This window comes from Micromys minutus (assembly GCF_963924665.1).
Source record: "Micromys minutus genome assembly, chromosome: 1".
In the NCBI taxonomy this organism is placed as follows: Eukaryota; Metazoa; Chordata; class Mammalia; order Rodentia; family Muridae; genus Micromys; species Micromys minutus.
Window position 1 is genome coordinate 250,591,217 of NC_137969.1, and position 15,975 is coordinate 250,607,191.

Genomic DNA, 15,975 nt, shown 5'->3' on the forward strand with positions numbered 1-15,975 from the left:
AAGTGTGTAGTATGCCTGGGAAATACATCTGCAGGTATAAGTAATAGCTCCTGTCTATTCATGTTACATATAACCAAGGCAAAGGAGCCCAAAGTAATGTGCTAAGTGCCCCAGTGCTCCCTACCCTGTTCCCTTTGGGAGGAAGAACTGACCAAGATTCCGAGCAGTAAGGCTAGAAGATCTGTGGTTTCGCTGTTTATAAAAACAGCAAGTAAGATCAGCAATGAAAGGGCTGTCCTTCCAGAGGACCTGAGTTTAGTTTCCAGCACCCACATAGCAACTTACAAATGTCCATAAGTCCAATTTCCGGGCATCCAGTGCCTTCTGATTTCTTCACATACCAGGTACTCACAGACATACATGGTGTTTAGGCATACATACAGGCAAAACACCCATACACATAAGCAACAATAATAATAATGATAATAAAATAATAACTTTTTATATAACACCTCTTACAATGGTGTTTTCTGACAGCTTTGTGGTCATGCTGGCTAAGGGAATACTAGGTTTCCTGCTGTCTCTGAAGCCTTGGAGCCTTCTAGCAGCAAGTTAACAATGTAAAAAGAAACTTAGAGTTCTAGTGTAAGTATTTGCCAAAGAAACCCTAGTAAGTTCCAGAGTCTTTGTCCCTGTTAGAAGAGGCAAATACACCTCAGGACTCCAGGTCTGAGGTAGTCTGTCTAACCCTGAAATCCTGTAGCCTTTAAAGGCACTCCTTTCCCTTGGTGACGATTTCTTTCTAGGCATATTCTTTGACATGGAGGTACTGTTTCTGAGTCATAATGGGGATCCATAAGTGGTTGCTTTTTTAAAATCTGGAACTGAGGCTGGAAATCTCACTCAGCGTCCCATGCATGCATGCTAGGCAGGTGCTCTGCCAGTGAGCCACAGCTATAGCCCTTCGCTGATGACAGGTTTCCCATGCCCCTCCCACCATTCGGTCACTCCTGAACCCCAGTGCTGTGGAATGAATAGGCCCCTTAATAAAGCTAGCCTGCCTTGTGCCTCGCTAAGCAGTCAAAAGCAGACTCGGCACAGCACACTGTTGAAGATGCTGTGTGTTCCACTGTGAGCCCATGAAGAAAGCTGGGCTTTAGGTAAGTAAGATTCTGACAAGATTGTTCTGTCATTAGATGGTGGTGTATTTGGGTTTCAGAGTCTGTACTAACTTATATTGTTTTTTAGATCCTAGACAATAGCATAAGGACCAAGAAGATTGTATGTAAAAGACCTTTAGTTTATCTTTACTCAAAAGCCTCAAAACCGTTGTAGGCAATATTTGGTGTTTCAAGGGCTTTAGAAACAAACAACAAAAAATCAGGAAAGGCACCCCCATGCGCTCCTACACTCTCCAAAATAAAACAGCAGTGTGATTATGGGCTCCTGCGTGGAAAGAACAGCATTTAAAATAAGCTGATCCTTTGAAAGTACCTAAATCAGTCCTGCTGAATACTAGGGAATTATCTTTAAAATAAACCTGACTAAAAATGCCGGTAGCTAGCATGTGTGTCAGGTACGATGGGCAACAAATATTCCAAAGGAGAAAAGAGACTGACCTTTTTCATAAGAGGCTCCTCCCAAACAGAAGTCACAGCAGCCCTAAATTTGAATATGTCTAATAACGTACGTTCCAAATATATAAACCGGAAATGGACCAATCTGAAGATTTCAGGAAATAGACGAATTGTAAAGCCTACTTACAGATTCTGATCCTGCCTCCCAGTAGCTTCTGAACAAGCTGACAGAAATGAAAGTATAGGGGTTCTCGTTAGCATTATTAACCAGCCTGGCCTGGTTTTTGTCACAGAAACTGCAGCCAACCTCTGTACAGCATTACAAGTGTCTTAGGTTTCTACTGCTGTGAACAGACACCATGACCACAGTAACTCTTAATAAGGACAGCGTTTAACTGGGGCTGGCTTACAGTTTCAGAGGTCCAATCCATTGTTGTCATGGTGGCACGCAGAGAGACATGCTGAAAGAGCCAAGAGGTCTACATTTAGATTGGCAGGCAGCAGAAAAAGGGACAGTGGGCCTGGCTTGAACTTCTGAACCCTCAAACCCCCCTCTAGTGACACACTTCTCCAAGAAGGTGCTGTGCAGACAGAAGCCGGCCAAGGGAAACTAAACTAGAGATGACTGTCACTCATTTTGCTGGCAGTGAGCAGAAGCATGCAGTCCTCTCTGCAGACTCAACTTCAGCTCCTTATCAGCTTACTCTGTAACTCTGTAAGTCACTTCTTTTCCCAACCATGAAAAGAATTCCTGAGATCCCTCTGCGTTCTTCGCAGTGATTCCACTATTCCTGTACTGGGTGGATATTCCATTCCTCTGGATTCTTGCGTGCTGAGTCCCCTCGGAGAACCAGGCATCTCACCTCACAGACTCTGAAGTCTCACTTCCTCTCAGCGTCTCTATCTCCAGCAGTGTCACTTCCTGGCCTCGCTCTTACAGCTTTCTTTTTCCCTTCTCTGGTTTCCTTTTTGCCCTTGTTTTTGAGACACGGTTTCTTTGTGTAATAGTGGCTGTCCTGGGCTTGCTTTGTAGACCAGCCTGGCCTCAAACTCAGAGAGATCCCCCTGCCTCTGCCTCCCCAGTGCTGGGATTGAAGGTGTGCGCCACCATACCTAGCATTGCTCTGGTTTCTTAATGTCCATCAAAAGTAAAGATGGAAGATTGAACTCAGAACTCCTGCTGTGTGTTGCCCGGGATAAAACGAAGCAGGGTCTTAGCTCTCTGGTTCTATATATGCCTCTAGCCTCTAATCTTAAAGAGCCATTTTAACCTGGCTTACCTGGCAGTTTATCTCATACACTTCACAAAAGATCGAGCTTTTTCAGTGGCCTCAAAACTAATTCAGTCAACCGCCAGCTAATATATAGATATTAGCCAAAGTCCCTACCTGTTACTGTGTAGCACTTAAGTTGTGAAATGATTCATCTCTTCTCCTGACTTAGTGCATGTGTGTCCAGTGGCTCATCTCACTTCAGTCCATTGTAGGGTGACCCAAATCCATCTTGCACAGACTAGGGACCATAATTGCTATTCTGACTTTCTGAGTCAGTAGCACAGCAGTATGAGCAGTTAAGGAGAGCAACAAACCATCACCATATTCTTCCCACTCCAAGGACGAGAAGACTCATAGTTGGAGGGTCGCACGGCAAAGTGACGACTACAGCCTGGGGTGTCATCAGACTACCATTGACTTCAGGGAGCAGCAGTTACTAAGTAGCCTGAAATCATTCTCTTTTAATGTCTAGAAGAACAAACATCAAGAGGCCAGCCAACCTGCTGTTGAGAGTGTCTGCCTTCTCTTTCCCTGCCTGGCTTGATATTGCATCTGACACACTGTGATGTCTATTGCTTGATTGATAACAAAGACAGTAATGAGGCTGTATGAGTAAGACATTGATTTCTACAAGTCATCCTTGAAACTAGAACTTGTTTTTATGAATTCAACACTGCTGAGGGCTATGGGAAACCAAGTTGCAGAAGACTGTTACTGTGAGGAGCTTCACGTCTGGGGACAGGGTGAAGCACAGATAAGCAGCTGACTTCAGGAGATCTTTCAGGATCCCCACAAGGTTGGTAGGGCAGCATTAGATCTTCCACCTAATTGCTGGAGAAACTGAGCTACAGAAAACTGAACAACCAAGAGACAAGGTCTGGACCAGAACCCAGCCAGGGAATCTGACCCCCAGCTCAGACCCGTAAATGAAATAACAAGTTTTGCAACCATTCAACTGTGGTCTGAAATGGTCCGATCACCCTTTCCCTTCTGCAAGCTTCACCCACCCCCACCCCGTGAACAAAGAATACAGTGTCTTTGCCCCATGGTTGTTCTCTGCAGCTCACTTACATTTCATCCATTTACATGTATTTCTCTCGTTTCTCCTCCAGGTTGTGATCAATTATTCAATTGTGAAAGGGCTGAAGTACAATCAGGCAACACCCACCTTCCATCAGTGGCGAGATGCCCGTCAAGTCTATGGCCTAAACTTTGCAAGTAAGGAAGAAGCAACCACATTCTCCAATGCGATGCTCTTTGCCCTGAACATCATGAATTCCCAAGAAGGAGGTAAGCAGGGCTTTGTCATTCCTGGATGCTGAGACTCTCTCTCTTGTTCTGTGCCCCAGCTCTGGCTGGCTGTCAGCCCGACATGGCTACTTCACTGTTCTCAGTACTTGAAGTACTGAGCCTGGTACGTGAATGACTAAGAGGGAGTAACGTGCTGCTTGTGAAACGCAGGTCTGGAGGGACGTGCTCCTGGGGCCCTCACTGAGGTATTCTTTATGTTGTCCATCCTACTTCCATGACCCAGAACACACACCTGGCAAGAACTGGCTAGGCAGAATAGTTAACAAGTAAACAGAGTCCTAAGCTCTCGGCACCTCAGTGTTTACAGTGAGTGCCGGGATAAAAGTGTGTGCCAAGTACTTGGGGAGTACAAAAGGAAACAAGGAGCTGCCCGTATGGGCTGTAAGAGAGACCCCAGCAGCACTGGCAAAGAGAGAACATAACAGTGTCTGGGGCCTGGGTCCAGGTGCAGCACAGCTAGATGCAACTGGAAAGGTGGCAGCTTGGACCCGGTAAGACTTGGGGTGGGGACTAAACAGAGGCACCTGAGCAGAGCCACAAGCTGCTCGTGGCTTTATTTCAGCAGCTTTGAGGGAGGACAGAGGCCCTACAGCCCTCGGGCATCTTACTTAACCATGGTGGAGCATAGTGGGTGGTGTGGACCAAGCTTGGAGTCACTCTACCTGGTTTACTCATTCCGACCAAGGAAGCCATGGGCAGCTTAGTGAAAGTTCCTAGGCCCCAGCGCTCCAGTTTAGCTGAGCCGGGTGGTTGTCATCTCTACGCTGTGTCGAGGTTAACTTTTCTGGTTTGAAGTCCAGTGATTTTGCAGCTGTGCTTCCACAGGTCAAGGAAGTATAAGTCTTGGTTTGGTGAGCTCCGCCCATGATGCAGCCCCTGGCAAGCTTCTCATACCAAGGATCAGAACTCAGATGGGACAGTGAGGATGGCTCATGCCGTCATTCAGGTCCCTTGCAGAATTCGGAAGGCCTTGTTGCTGACACCTCCTCCAGAAAGTGTCCTGTCTTTTGCCTACACGGTGGGCTTGCTCAGTCCCCTCTCCAGCAGCCGGGAGACCCTCTTTAATTCACTCGAGTCAGGGAAGAGCCTAGCAATTCCAGAGTCCTGGAGGCAGGAGGCAGGGTTCTAACCCAGTACTGCAGAGTTCAGGGGTTTGTTGCTGTTTTGTTTGTTTTGGGTTTTTTTCTCCACTGGTGTTCTAGACTCTGAAAAGGCAGAGTTGGGAAAGATTATTCCACAGGGAAGGCATGGAAACAAAGGTATTTTTTGTGTACAAGCCACGCCTGCCAAGCACAATGCAGCCTGCTGCTAGAAAACAGATTTTGAATTTTCTGAGCTAGAACTTAACTCTGTTTTAAGAAAAAAAAAAAAAGAGGGCTGAAGAGATGGCTCAGTGGTTAAGAGCACTGACTGACTGCTCTTCTAGAGGACCTGGGTTCAAATCCCAGCAACCACATGGTGGCTCACAACCATCTGTAATGAGATCCGTCTCCCTCTTCTGGTGTATCTGACGACAGCTACAGTGTACTTATATACAATAAATAAATCTTTTTAAAAAGAAAAGAAAAAATGTACTAAATTTTCTAGAAATATAATTATGGCATACATCACAGGGAAACTAGGCTTGATTTTGTTTATAACTTTACTGAGAGTTTTTTTCTGTTTTGGAAAACCGTGTCTCCAGCATTGTAGCTGTGATTATTTTAGTCATCCAGATGACTCCCCTATAACAAATCTGTTTGTGGCAGCCACATTTCTTCATAGTCTCTGGGTAGGTGTGTCTGACCTTTTACATGTACAGTAGACACTTCCTATAGATTATACACACACAGTGGACACTTCCTATAGATCATACATACACACTTCCTATAGATCATACATACACAGTGGACACTTCCTATAGATCATACATACACAGTGGACACTTCCTATAGATCATACATACACAGTGGACACTTCCTATAGATCATATATACACAGTGGACACTTCCTATAGATCATATATACACACTTCCTATAGATCATACATACACACTTCCTATAGATCATACATACAAAGTGGACACTTCCTATAAATCATACATACACACTTCCTATAGATCATACACACACAGTGGACACTTCCTATAGATCATACATATACAGTGGACACTTCCTATAGATCATACATACACAGTGGGCACTTCCTATAAATCACAGTGGACATTTCCTATAGATCATACATATACAGTGGATACTTCCTATAGATCATACATACACAGTGGGCACTTCCTATAAATCACGGTGGACATTTTCTATAGATCATACATACACAGTGGGCACTCCCTGTGGATCATACATACAGTGGACACTTCCTATAGGTCACTTCTCTGCCTCCCTTTGGCACTTAAGGTGCTACCCAGATTTCTCTGATCTATGTAGAGCAGTTATATAATCCCCGAATTGCATTTCAGGGTAATATGAGACATTTCAAAATGTTGGTTATGGAGAAAGGCTTCAGTTCTGGGGCTGGAGAACTGCTTGGCCCAGGAGCCATGTGAAATCAGACTCCCTCCTTGTTCTACATCTGTGATTTCATTCCATTGTCACTTGGCTTTCTTACAATGGGGAGGAAGCATGGCAAGCATTTGGTCTCCACCCTGAGTTTGACTTTGTAAGGTAGTGAACAGGGTTAAGACAGAATGTTGCTTCTCCGTTCATCCTGAGACAACAGGTATGAGAGGCAATAGAGCGTGGTGGAAAGAACGGGGGCTTCCTCGGATTACTGCTTTGAGCATGTTGCTGCACCTGCAGGTGGTTGAGATGGCATGTGTGCTGCTGGTTATTTGACCTGACTGTCGAGTAGGATGCCTTGTGCCAGGGAGATGTCCTTGAGGGCCACTCCCTGACCCTGAGCCACCCTGTTCCCACATCCAGCATCCTCTCAAGACTCACCACAGACATCTTGTAATAATGTTATTCCAGGAAAGCAGGGCCTGGATGACCCTTGAAGCAAGGTGCCTAGGTTGTGGGACTCTACCTCCTTCCCCTAAAGCTTCAGCTGACATTTCCAAAGGCAAATGGCCAGCCCCAGATGGGGCCTGTGAGTTGGAACTGGGGAAGTAGCCTGTGATGTCATGAAGCCACAAGTTTATTATTGGTAGTCAGGTGTTTCCAGGTTCAAGGCCTCTTAGCCAAACAACTGAAAACCACACAGACCTGCAAAAAAGAGAAGATAATATATCTGGAGCAAAGCCAAGGTGCATTTTAAAGATCTGAGGAGGTTCTGGAGGTTCTAGGTACATTGTTCAGAGAGGGATGTGTGCATAGTGTCTGCAGGTGAAAGAGCTGGCCTGCCAGTGCATTAGTACAAGAGAGGTGTGTGGAAACCAAACCAAACAGGGTCACAGGCTGCTAAACTATTCCTTATGTTCACCAGCTTCAAGTTTGCATTTTATAGGTAACAGAACTAGTACCCGATCCAGGGTGAGGCTTACACGGAATAGATTAACCAACGTTTCTCCCAGGCAATCTGGGCCTGAGATGTCATTTCTTCCTGGAGTCTGGGGTCAGAGTGGGACTCTGGGAAGCAGGAGGGTGCAAGGCATCTTTTTCCCTTTTGGTTCTTGCTAATGAAGACCACGCAGACCTTCCCAGTAGGTATAGTGCAGGGCCCACAAACTCTTCTGAGAGGCAGACCACCTTATTCAGAGCTTAGGACTCTTCCTTTTGGCATACTAAGAATACTTTTGCCCCCACGAGCCTGAATCACAGTCCCTACAACAACAGAATAAAACTGCACTCACAGGGGAGCACTCCTGCTGTTGCTGACAGCCCATCTAGAATGTGGTACCTACCACAAATGAGATCATGGTGGTAAAAATGCTAATGACAGGAGTTTTGAAGACAAATAAGAGCAGAACAGCTTAGCCTGAAGTTAGGGGTCAGCCACGTAGTGCATCCAAACTCACTTTGGAGGTAGGCAGCTCCTTTAAAAGCATGAACTGGCTACCAGAAGCTGCAGCCTGGGAAGGACCATGATGTTAGACATGGTTTGGAAAGGGGCAGGAGGCAGAGCAGAAGGGTAAACAATCAAAGGCAAGACTGTATGCAGGTTTGGGATTGGATTGGGCTGATTTCAGATTGGTTGAGGAGTACCAGCATTTCGTATAGGCTTTACTCAGACCTGTGAATGGGCTTGGTCTAGTTCCTCACTGTGAACCTGAAGTCTTAAACCTCCTTGAAATCAGTCTCAGTTTTGCTTCCCACAAACCTTATTTTATTGGAGATTATCAAACTTTTCCCTCAAAGAAATAGAACTCCCAAGCTGTTTTTGCGTCTCCTTAGCTGTTGGCTGTTGGTATGGCTTCCTCTGGGTGTGCCTTTTAGGCTTGGTGGAGCCAAGGTCACACTTCCTACCCAGGCTTTGTTGCCAGGCTTCTTCATCCCATCTGCCCTGCCCCCTACTGGCCACACTGTAAAAGGTGGACCCCCGTGTTTGTCCACTCACTAAAGAGAAGTGAGGTCTTTGTAACCGTCTCCATGCCAATAACACACATGTCCCCTTCACACTTGGCTCCTGCTGCGCCTTCCCCACCCCCGACCCCCCACCCCTCCTCCTTCCTCCCTTGCCTGACTTATTCAGAATCCCCACAGTTCCTCACTCTCCTCAGTGTGCCCCTGGGTTCTATATTTTTTGTTTCTATCCTGATGGTACCACTTGGCACAGCACAGTTCCAGCACATGGATTCAGCCAAGTTTGAAAATTAAAAAACAGTCCCTAGAACCTCGAAAGCCAGCATGATATCTGATATAGGGTACACCCTGACAAGGCTTGGGCCTGGAGCTCATTTGCAACCCCTAGTCCTTATCGAAGTTTCAGCTGCCTTAGACCATGTTTGGGGAAGAAGGGATGTGTGCTGGGCCGAGTCCCAGGAGAACTCTATCTCATGGTCTCCAGGTCCCTCGTTTTTGTCCTGTATATTTACTGCCCCTCTCCTGACTCTTAGGACAGCCCCAACAAGTTAACCTTGACTTCGCTTTCCAGATAAGGGCCAAACGCTCATCCGGTCTGGCTGACAGTGCTTCCCGACCTGCACAGCCCTCCACAATGCACCCTGACCTGGCCCAGTGTTCTCTCCTGCTGGAGATGTGGCTCTTGTATTGCTGTGACTGTGGATTTATCCCAGATGCTCAGAGAACCTGGGTCCCTCCCCTAGCTGTAACACACTGCTGCTGTCCCCTTGACCAGGACTCTTGGTTGGCTGGGTTAGATATGAGTTTCCCTGGAACAGGAGCCTTGCCTGCCATATCTGTGTTTATCTACACCCTCAGAAACTGACATGCAAGTGTTTGTGGTGTGTGCGTGCGTGCGTGCGTGCGTGCGTGGGTGGGTGGGTGGGTGGGTGAGAGAGAGAGAGAGAGAGAGAGAGAGAGAGAGAGAGAGAGAGAGAGTAGGTTCACCATGTGTGCTTGCATTATACTGTGCACCTTGCAAACATACCCCTCAATTCTTGTCTCTGTACCCTCTTCTGAAGACCACGATGAAGCTCCTGAACCGACGGCATCATTTGCCACCTGTGAAAATGGGGTCAAGGTGAGGGGTGCTATCTGTGATTGAGGGACATGGTCAATGGAATTGTCTCACACAGAAATCGCACCCGTCACCTTGGCCTGCTGAGCACCACCCCGAACCAAGAAGCACACCACCCCAAACCAAGCAACAGCCCTGGTGAAGTACCTGTGAGTGTGGCTATGATGTGTGTGAACTGCAAAAGGAGCTTTAGATGCTGACTTGGACAGTGTGTGGGGTTTGGATGCAGACCTGGACAGTGTGTGGGGTTTGGATGCAGACCTGGACAGTGTGTGGGGTTTGGGTGCAGACCTGGACAGTGTGTGGGGTTTGGATGCACACCTGGATAGTGTGTGGGGTTTGGATGCAGACCTGGACAGTGTGTGGGGTTTAGATGCAGACCTGGACAGTGTGTGGGGTTTGGATGCAGACCTGGACAGTGTGTGGGGTTTGGATGCAGACCTGGACAGTGTGTGGGGCTTGGATGCAGACCTGGACAGTGTGTGGGGTTTGGGTGCAGATCTGGACAGTGTGTGGGTCTCTGTGACCACCACGGCCAGCAGAGGAACAATCTATGGAGATGAGAAAGCAGTTCCATCCAACATGACTAAGTAGCTGGTGTTGGTTCAAACTTCAGTAGTCTGACCCTGAATAATTTAGTTTAGACATATTTAAGCACAGCACAATTTGGTGTAAATTTCCTAGTGATAATTAACTTAGTAATCCTGTATGCACCAGTTTTGATGTGACTGCATTTATAAAGTGCATGTGACATCTCCCACAAAGATGGGTTCTATAGGTTGACAAGCTCACAGCAAAGTCTGGGGGAGGGTCCAATGGGCCACATAGATAGTGCCAAAGTCACTAGGCTGTTAACCACATTTGCTCCCATCCTTCTGGGTAGATAACAGGTTATATGTCCCTCCCTTTGAAGGGATAATCTTGTGTGTTTAGCATTCCTGGTTCTCAGTGCTTTCCTCTGAGCACAGAGACCTCCATACCCCCTACAAGACAGATCTGTTCTCCAGCTCTTTTGCAAGGTACTTACCCTTTCCAAAACTGTTTCTCCATCTGTGAAATGGGTTGTCACACCTACCTCACAGGGCTGTTGTGAGGGCATTTCCTCTCCTCACAAAACAGGAGTTCTCGTCACCCACTCCTGTGACCCTGCTGATTGTGCACCAGGGGACATAGGGTAGGACATGGTGTCCGCAGGGAGTTTACATGGAGGACTGAGGAAAGGCCCTAGCCTTCATGGGGACCCGTGGTCTCAGAGCATCTCAGAGCTGTGTCCTTGTCCTTTGAAGTGGCGCTGGCTTGTCTGCAGTTGACATCCCAGGAGAGAAAAGCTGGTTGTCTCTTCCAGCCCCAAGTCACTTCCTCAACAATGATGGCAACATGCTACTGGGCTTCAGGCTTCCTGAAACACGACAGACCCGATGATAGAGTGAGACGGTGATCCAGAGCACACCCACCCGACCTGTCCTTCTGGTACTCAGAGAACAGCCAGGCAAGGTGATCTGCCTGTAGTCAACACAGGCAGCTGACAGGAGGGACACACATAGACTGGAAGCAGGGGACCCGTGTGTGTCCCAGCTGCCTGCATCTGTTCCGCGCTGTTACATTTAGCAAACATGGGCCTAAAGCATCAATTTCTGCATGCCCCTGTGCCAAGTCCTTTCCTTATCATTAAAGTAAACACAAGTGCTACTGAGCTGGCTTAGTGATGAAGGTGTTCACTGCTAAGTCTGACGACCATAGTTCAGTCCCCGGGACCCACATGGTGGAAGGAAAGAACCAGCTCCTGAAGTTGAGCTTTGCTTCCATATGTGCACACATAAGATAGACGGGTGTGGCTTCTGGGGAACGAAGCGCTGCGCACACACAAGCTTTGCTGCTCCTGAGCTCCTCTTTCACACTCGCATCACTGGAGTGACACCTCTGCGGCTGTATTAGGAAAGAGCCTCCCTTTTTACATTGCCGGTGTACGTCTCCTTCTGCGCCTTCGAAGTATCTTCTGAGTTCTCTAGAAAGGTTAGGAACTATTGCCTCTGCTTTAAAAACACAGAGAAAAGGCTCATGGCATTCCATAATTTGCTGAATTGCACACAATGATAAGGATATCAGTGTGCAGTCCAGATCTCTGCGCACCATACTGCCTCCCAAAGAGACTGCTTGTCTGGTAGCCAGCAGACCATGTGATAACACACCTTCATCGAAACTGTTTATAAACACTTAACTTGACCCATCTTTGTGGGCAGAGAATTCATCCATGTCTGTTTTCTTTCTCTTATAACATGTATAATCTCTTTCCAAACCTGGTACAGCACTTGGGAGACTGGGCAGGAGGATTGCTTTGAGTTTAACACCAGCCTAGACTACATAATGAATCCTTGTCTCAAAAGAAAGAAAAACCACAACAAGAATATTTTTAAAGTAGCTTCTTGCTGGCTTCAGCTTGGTGTGAACAGCTGACTCAAATATTGTACTTGAATAGCCATCCCTCGGGCTCACAAAGCAAAGTCCTGAACTTGAGATACACCCCTTACTATCTAGAGAGGATACAGCCTGTGACCATGAGGCTGTGTCCCCACCTTACATGTCTGCTACTCGTGTTCACTGGTCTGTCCATTCATTCAGAACAACTGGGTGTCTACAACACACACCCACTCAGTTTGCCCAGCTCTGTGTTTAGCTACTTGAGTCTTTTCCACATAGCAGCAGATCTTTCCAGATGTCAGTACAACTTGGTCACATCTCATTCAGAGCTCTGAGGGCCATCAGTCTTAAGGTAGAATGAAGTCCAAACCCTTACAGAGCTTGCCTGTCCTGGTCCTGGCTGCCTTTCTGAATTTTCTCTCTATACTCCTCCTTGCTTAGGTTTATCTAGATGCACCAGCCTCCTACCATTACCCAGAAATACAAGGGCTTTTCTTAACTCCACTAAATGTCATTAAGGTCACAGTTCCTTTGCTCACTTCACAGGGAACTTCCTACACATCTCCCAGTCAGAGTTAGCCTGTTACAGTGTAAATGAATTATATAGCCTATCTAGCCTGTATAAAAAACACAAAAGCCTGGTATTTAATTTACAAGCTGTAAGCCTAGATTGGCAGACTGTGCTAGTCTCTCTTACATCCAGTCAACATGCCCCTTGTTACTCACCCTGCCTTGTTCCATCAGTCCGTCCTCATAGTGCACTTCTCAGCCACGTGCTCCTGGTCCATCCTATCTAATGGGGACCTTCTCTCCCCAACCCACTCCAGACCCTTCACACAGTTCCCATGTCCTGCTGTTCTCTCCTGCCCAATCACAAGCTTTAGTCTGTTAACCAATAGCTTTAAATTAGGTAGCAAGGTTTCTACAGCAAAGGCCGGGTACATGAGAATTTGTTCATCTGGAGGCAACCAGACTTTCGGTTCAGAATTTAGCATTTGTCTGCACAGCAGCAGATCACCACCAGCAATCACGTTAGCACAGTTCGCTCATCCTGTTGTATTTTTCTTCATCTGTGTTGTGTCTAACTGCCTTCCTTGTCTCTTAATAAGCTGGGCAGCAGTTTGTGTCCATGGTGTCCCTACATCCAGCCAGGGTCATTTGTTTGAATCAAATGAGTAGCATCTGGGAGTTTGAGCTTCTGGTGTGGGATTCACAGACCACAGCAAGATGAATTAGAAATAGCCCCACACCCATTAAGCTCACAGCCAGGTTAAGAAGAGACTTTGGGGCTGGAGAGATGGCTCAGTGGTTAGTTAAGGACACTGACTGCTCTTCCAGAGGTCCTGAGTTCCAATCCCAGCAACCACATGGTGGCTCACAACCATCTGTAATGGGATCTGATGCCCTCTTCTGGTGTGTCTGAAGACAGCTACAGTGTACTCATATACATAAAATAAATAAATCTTTAAAAAAGGAAAGAAATAACAAATGTTTGACTCAGCTTAGTATCAGAAGTCTGAGTTCTATAATAAGACAAATTGTGATAGAAGGGTGTTGAAGGGAGTGTATTCACCTCATGGAGTCCAGGAAGCAGGAAAAAGGGAGGGCACAGTTTCAGAGACAAGTTGTACCCTGCAGAGCCACACTACTGACACATCCTCAAACTAGGCCCTACACCTTGCCTGCTGCTGTGGGTCTTAAAGGATTCATAGATGTTTGCCAATTAAAAAGTTGTTTAAGGAGACTGGAGAGATAGTTCAGTGGTTAAGAGCACTGGCTGCTCTTCCAGAGGACCCAGGCTTAATACCTAGCACCTTCATGAGAGCTCACGATCATCTGTAACTCAGTTCCAAGGGATCCATACCCCTTTCCTGGCCTTCCTGGCACTTGGTGCACACACATAAAAGAACACACTCATGTGCACAAAATAAAAATAGAACTTTGTAAAAAGAAGAAAATCCTTACGTACTTTTGCTGTGTGTGGTAATACAATCTACTGCTTGGTTCAGGAGTCCAGGACTCAGAGACCAAAGCAAGAAGAAGATCATGAATTCAAAACTAATCCCAGATACAAAACAAGACCCTGTCTTTAAAAAAAAAAGTTACAAGTACCTGGCATATTTGCGCTGCTTCAGAGAATCACGAAGTGAACAGGTATCTGTCTGAAGAGCCATTCCAGGACATCCATATGTTTTCTCCCATAGAGAAGGGAGGAAGGAGTTCCATGGGTAGTGTAGCTGCCTGATCCAAGTAGGGGTTTTGTTTCTGCAACAAAACACCATGACCAAAGAAGCAAGTTGGGGAAGAAAAGGTTCATTTGGCTTACCCTTCCAAAGGTAGTCAGTACAGGAACTCACACAGAGCAGGAACCTGGCCATGGAGGGGTGCTGCTTACTGGCTTCCTTTCCATGGCTTGCTCAGCTGCTTTCTTATAGAACCCCTGTCCATAGTGCCCTGGGCCCTCCCCCATCAATCAGTAGTTAAGAAAATGCCTTACAGCTGGGTCCTATGGCAGCTTTTCCTCAGCTGAGTTTCCCTCCTCGCAGAGGACTGTAGCTGTGTCAAGTGGAATTAAGACTATCATGGTGGATGATGAAAAGAGGCAGTGAGAGGCTAGGTCAGGAACTTAAGAAGCCCCCAGGTCCCAAACAGGGTGTACCCACTGGGGAATCTCTATAGGTCCTTGTCCAGGGAATGGAGAGGAAGGACTATAGCTTCCCATCTTTAACCTGTAGGCAAGCCTGAAGACACAAGCCTGAAAAGAGGCCAGGGGGAGGCTGTTGGGAAGTCCTACAAATGAAAACACACAAGGCTTAGATCTAGAAACGCCATAGAATGTGCACTTAGAGTTTTCAGGAGAGAGCAAAAGCAGGAGAGACCACAGTCCATGTGGGGGAGTCGGCATGTCTTGTAAACAGTGCTAACTTCAGTATATGGAGTGATAAAACACCCCGGCCAGAAGCAATCTGGGAAGAAGGATTTGTTTGGCTTACAGAGTTACAGACCATCCCTTCAGGGACAGCAAAGCATGAACTCAAGCATCTAGTCACAGCCACTCGAGAGTAAAGAGTAAATAAATGCATCCTCGCTTGCTCTCAACTAGCTTTCTCTTCTTCTGGACCCCTGCAAGACTTCCCCAGGTGATTCCAGGTTGTATCAAGTTGACAGTTACAACTATTAAGCACAACCCCCGAGGAGCAGCTATGGGGCAGGAGGGAGTAATGTCCAGCATCTTAGGGCCTGGTGATCCCTCCCGTTACTGTTCCCATGGACCTGGCTGTCACTGTTTCTTCTATCTTGAGGCCATAGTTGCCAGCAAGGTGTTCCGTCGCCATCACAGCCAGCTCTGCTCTGGAAGGCAATGCTCATGTCACGCCCTGAAGAAACAGCCACAGCAGCTGCAAAACCAGGGCACGGCAGGAGCAGGAACAGCCTGCCACACAGAAGACACTGTCACTGTACCCACTAGCATGACAGCACCAAGGCAGGGCTGGCAGTGCAGTATGGGATGGATGCTGGCAGGCTGAGGCATCCTTGCACACACCTTACACACTAGCTGGTAAGGCTAGTGAAGAATTTAGGAATGAAAGGAGCAAGTTAGGAGAAGAGCCAAATGTAATGGTGACAAGGGACCACGAGACCTAAGGAGAGCTGGGGAAGAGACGGTGACAGAAGTGCATAGTGCCCAGGAATCCATCTGCCTGCTCACATGTCCCTTCTTCTGCACTCATCCCTGCTTTCATCAGAGTAAGAAGAGAGCTAGGCCGGGAGGTCCCTTCAGATAAACACCTGGTAGCTCTGCTGTTGAAAGGGGTCTGCACAGTCCCTTGGGGCCCAGGAAGCATGCTGGAATCAGGTAGCCAGGAGGGTTCTGATAGGTTAG

The 15,975-nt window shown here is 47.1% G+C and overlaps 1 protein-coding gene across 3 annotated transcripts in view; it reads left to right on the forward strand.

Moving 5' to 3' along the window:
• EVL (Enah/Vasp-like) overlaps positions 1-15,975 on the forward strand; it is a 125,042-nt gene that overhangs the window by 86,632 nt on the left and 22,435 nt on the right. For all 3 annotated transcript variants that reach the window (XM_080924868.1, XM_080924867.1, XM_080924869.1), the window contains exon 3: positions 3,904-4,081. In XM_080924868.1, coding sequence (XP_080780994.1) covers positions 3,904-4,081 — 178 coding nt within the window. The remainder of the gene's footprint in view (positions 1-3,903; positions 4,082-15,975) is intronic.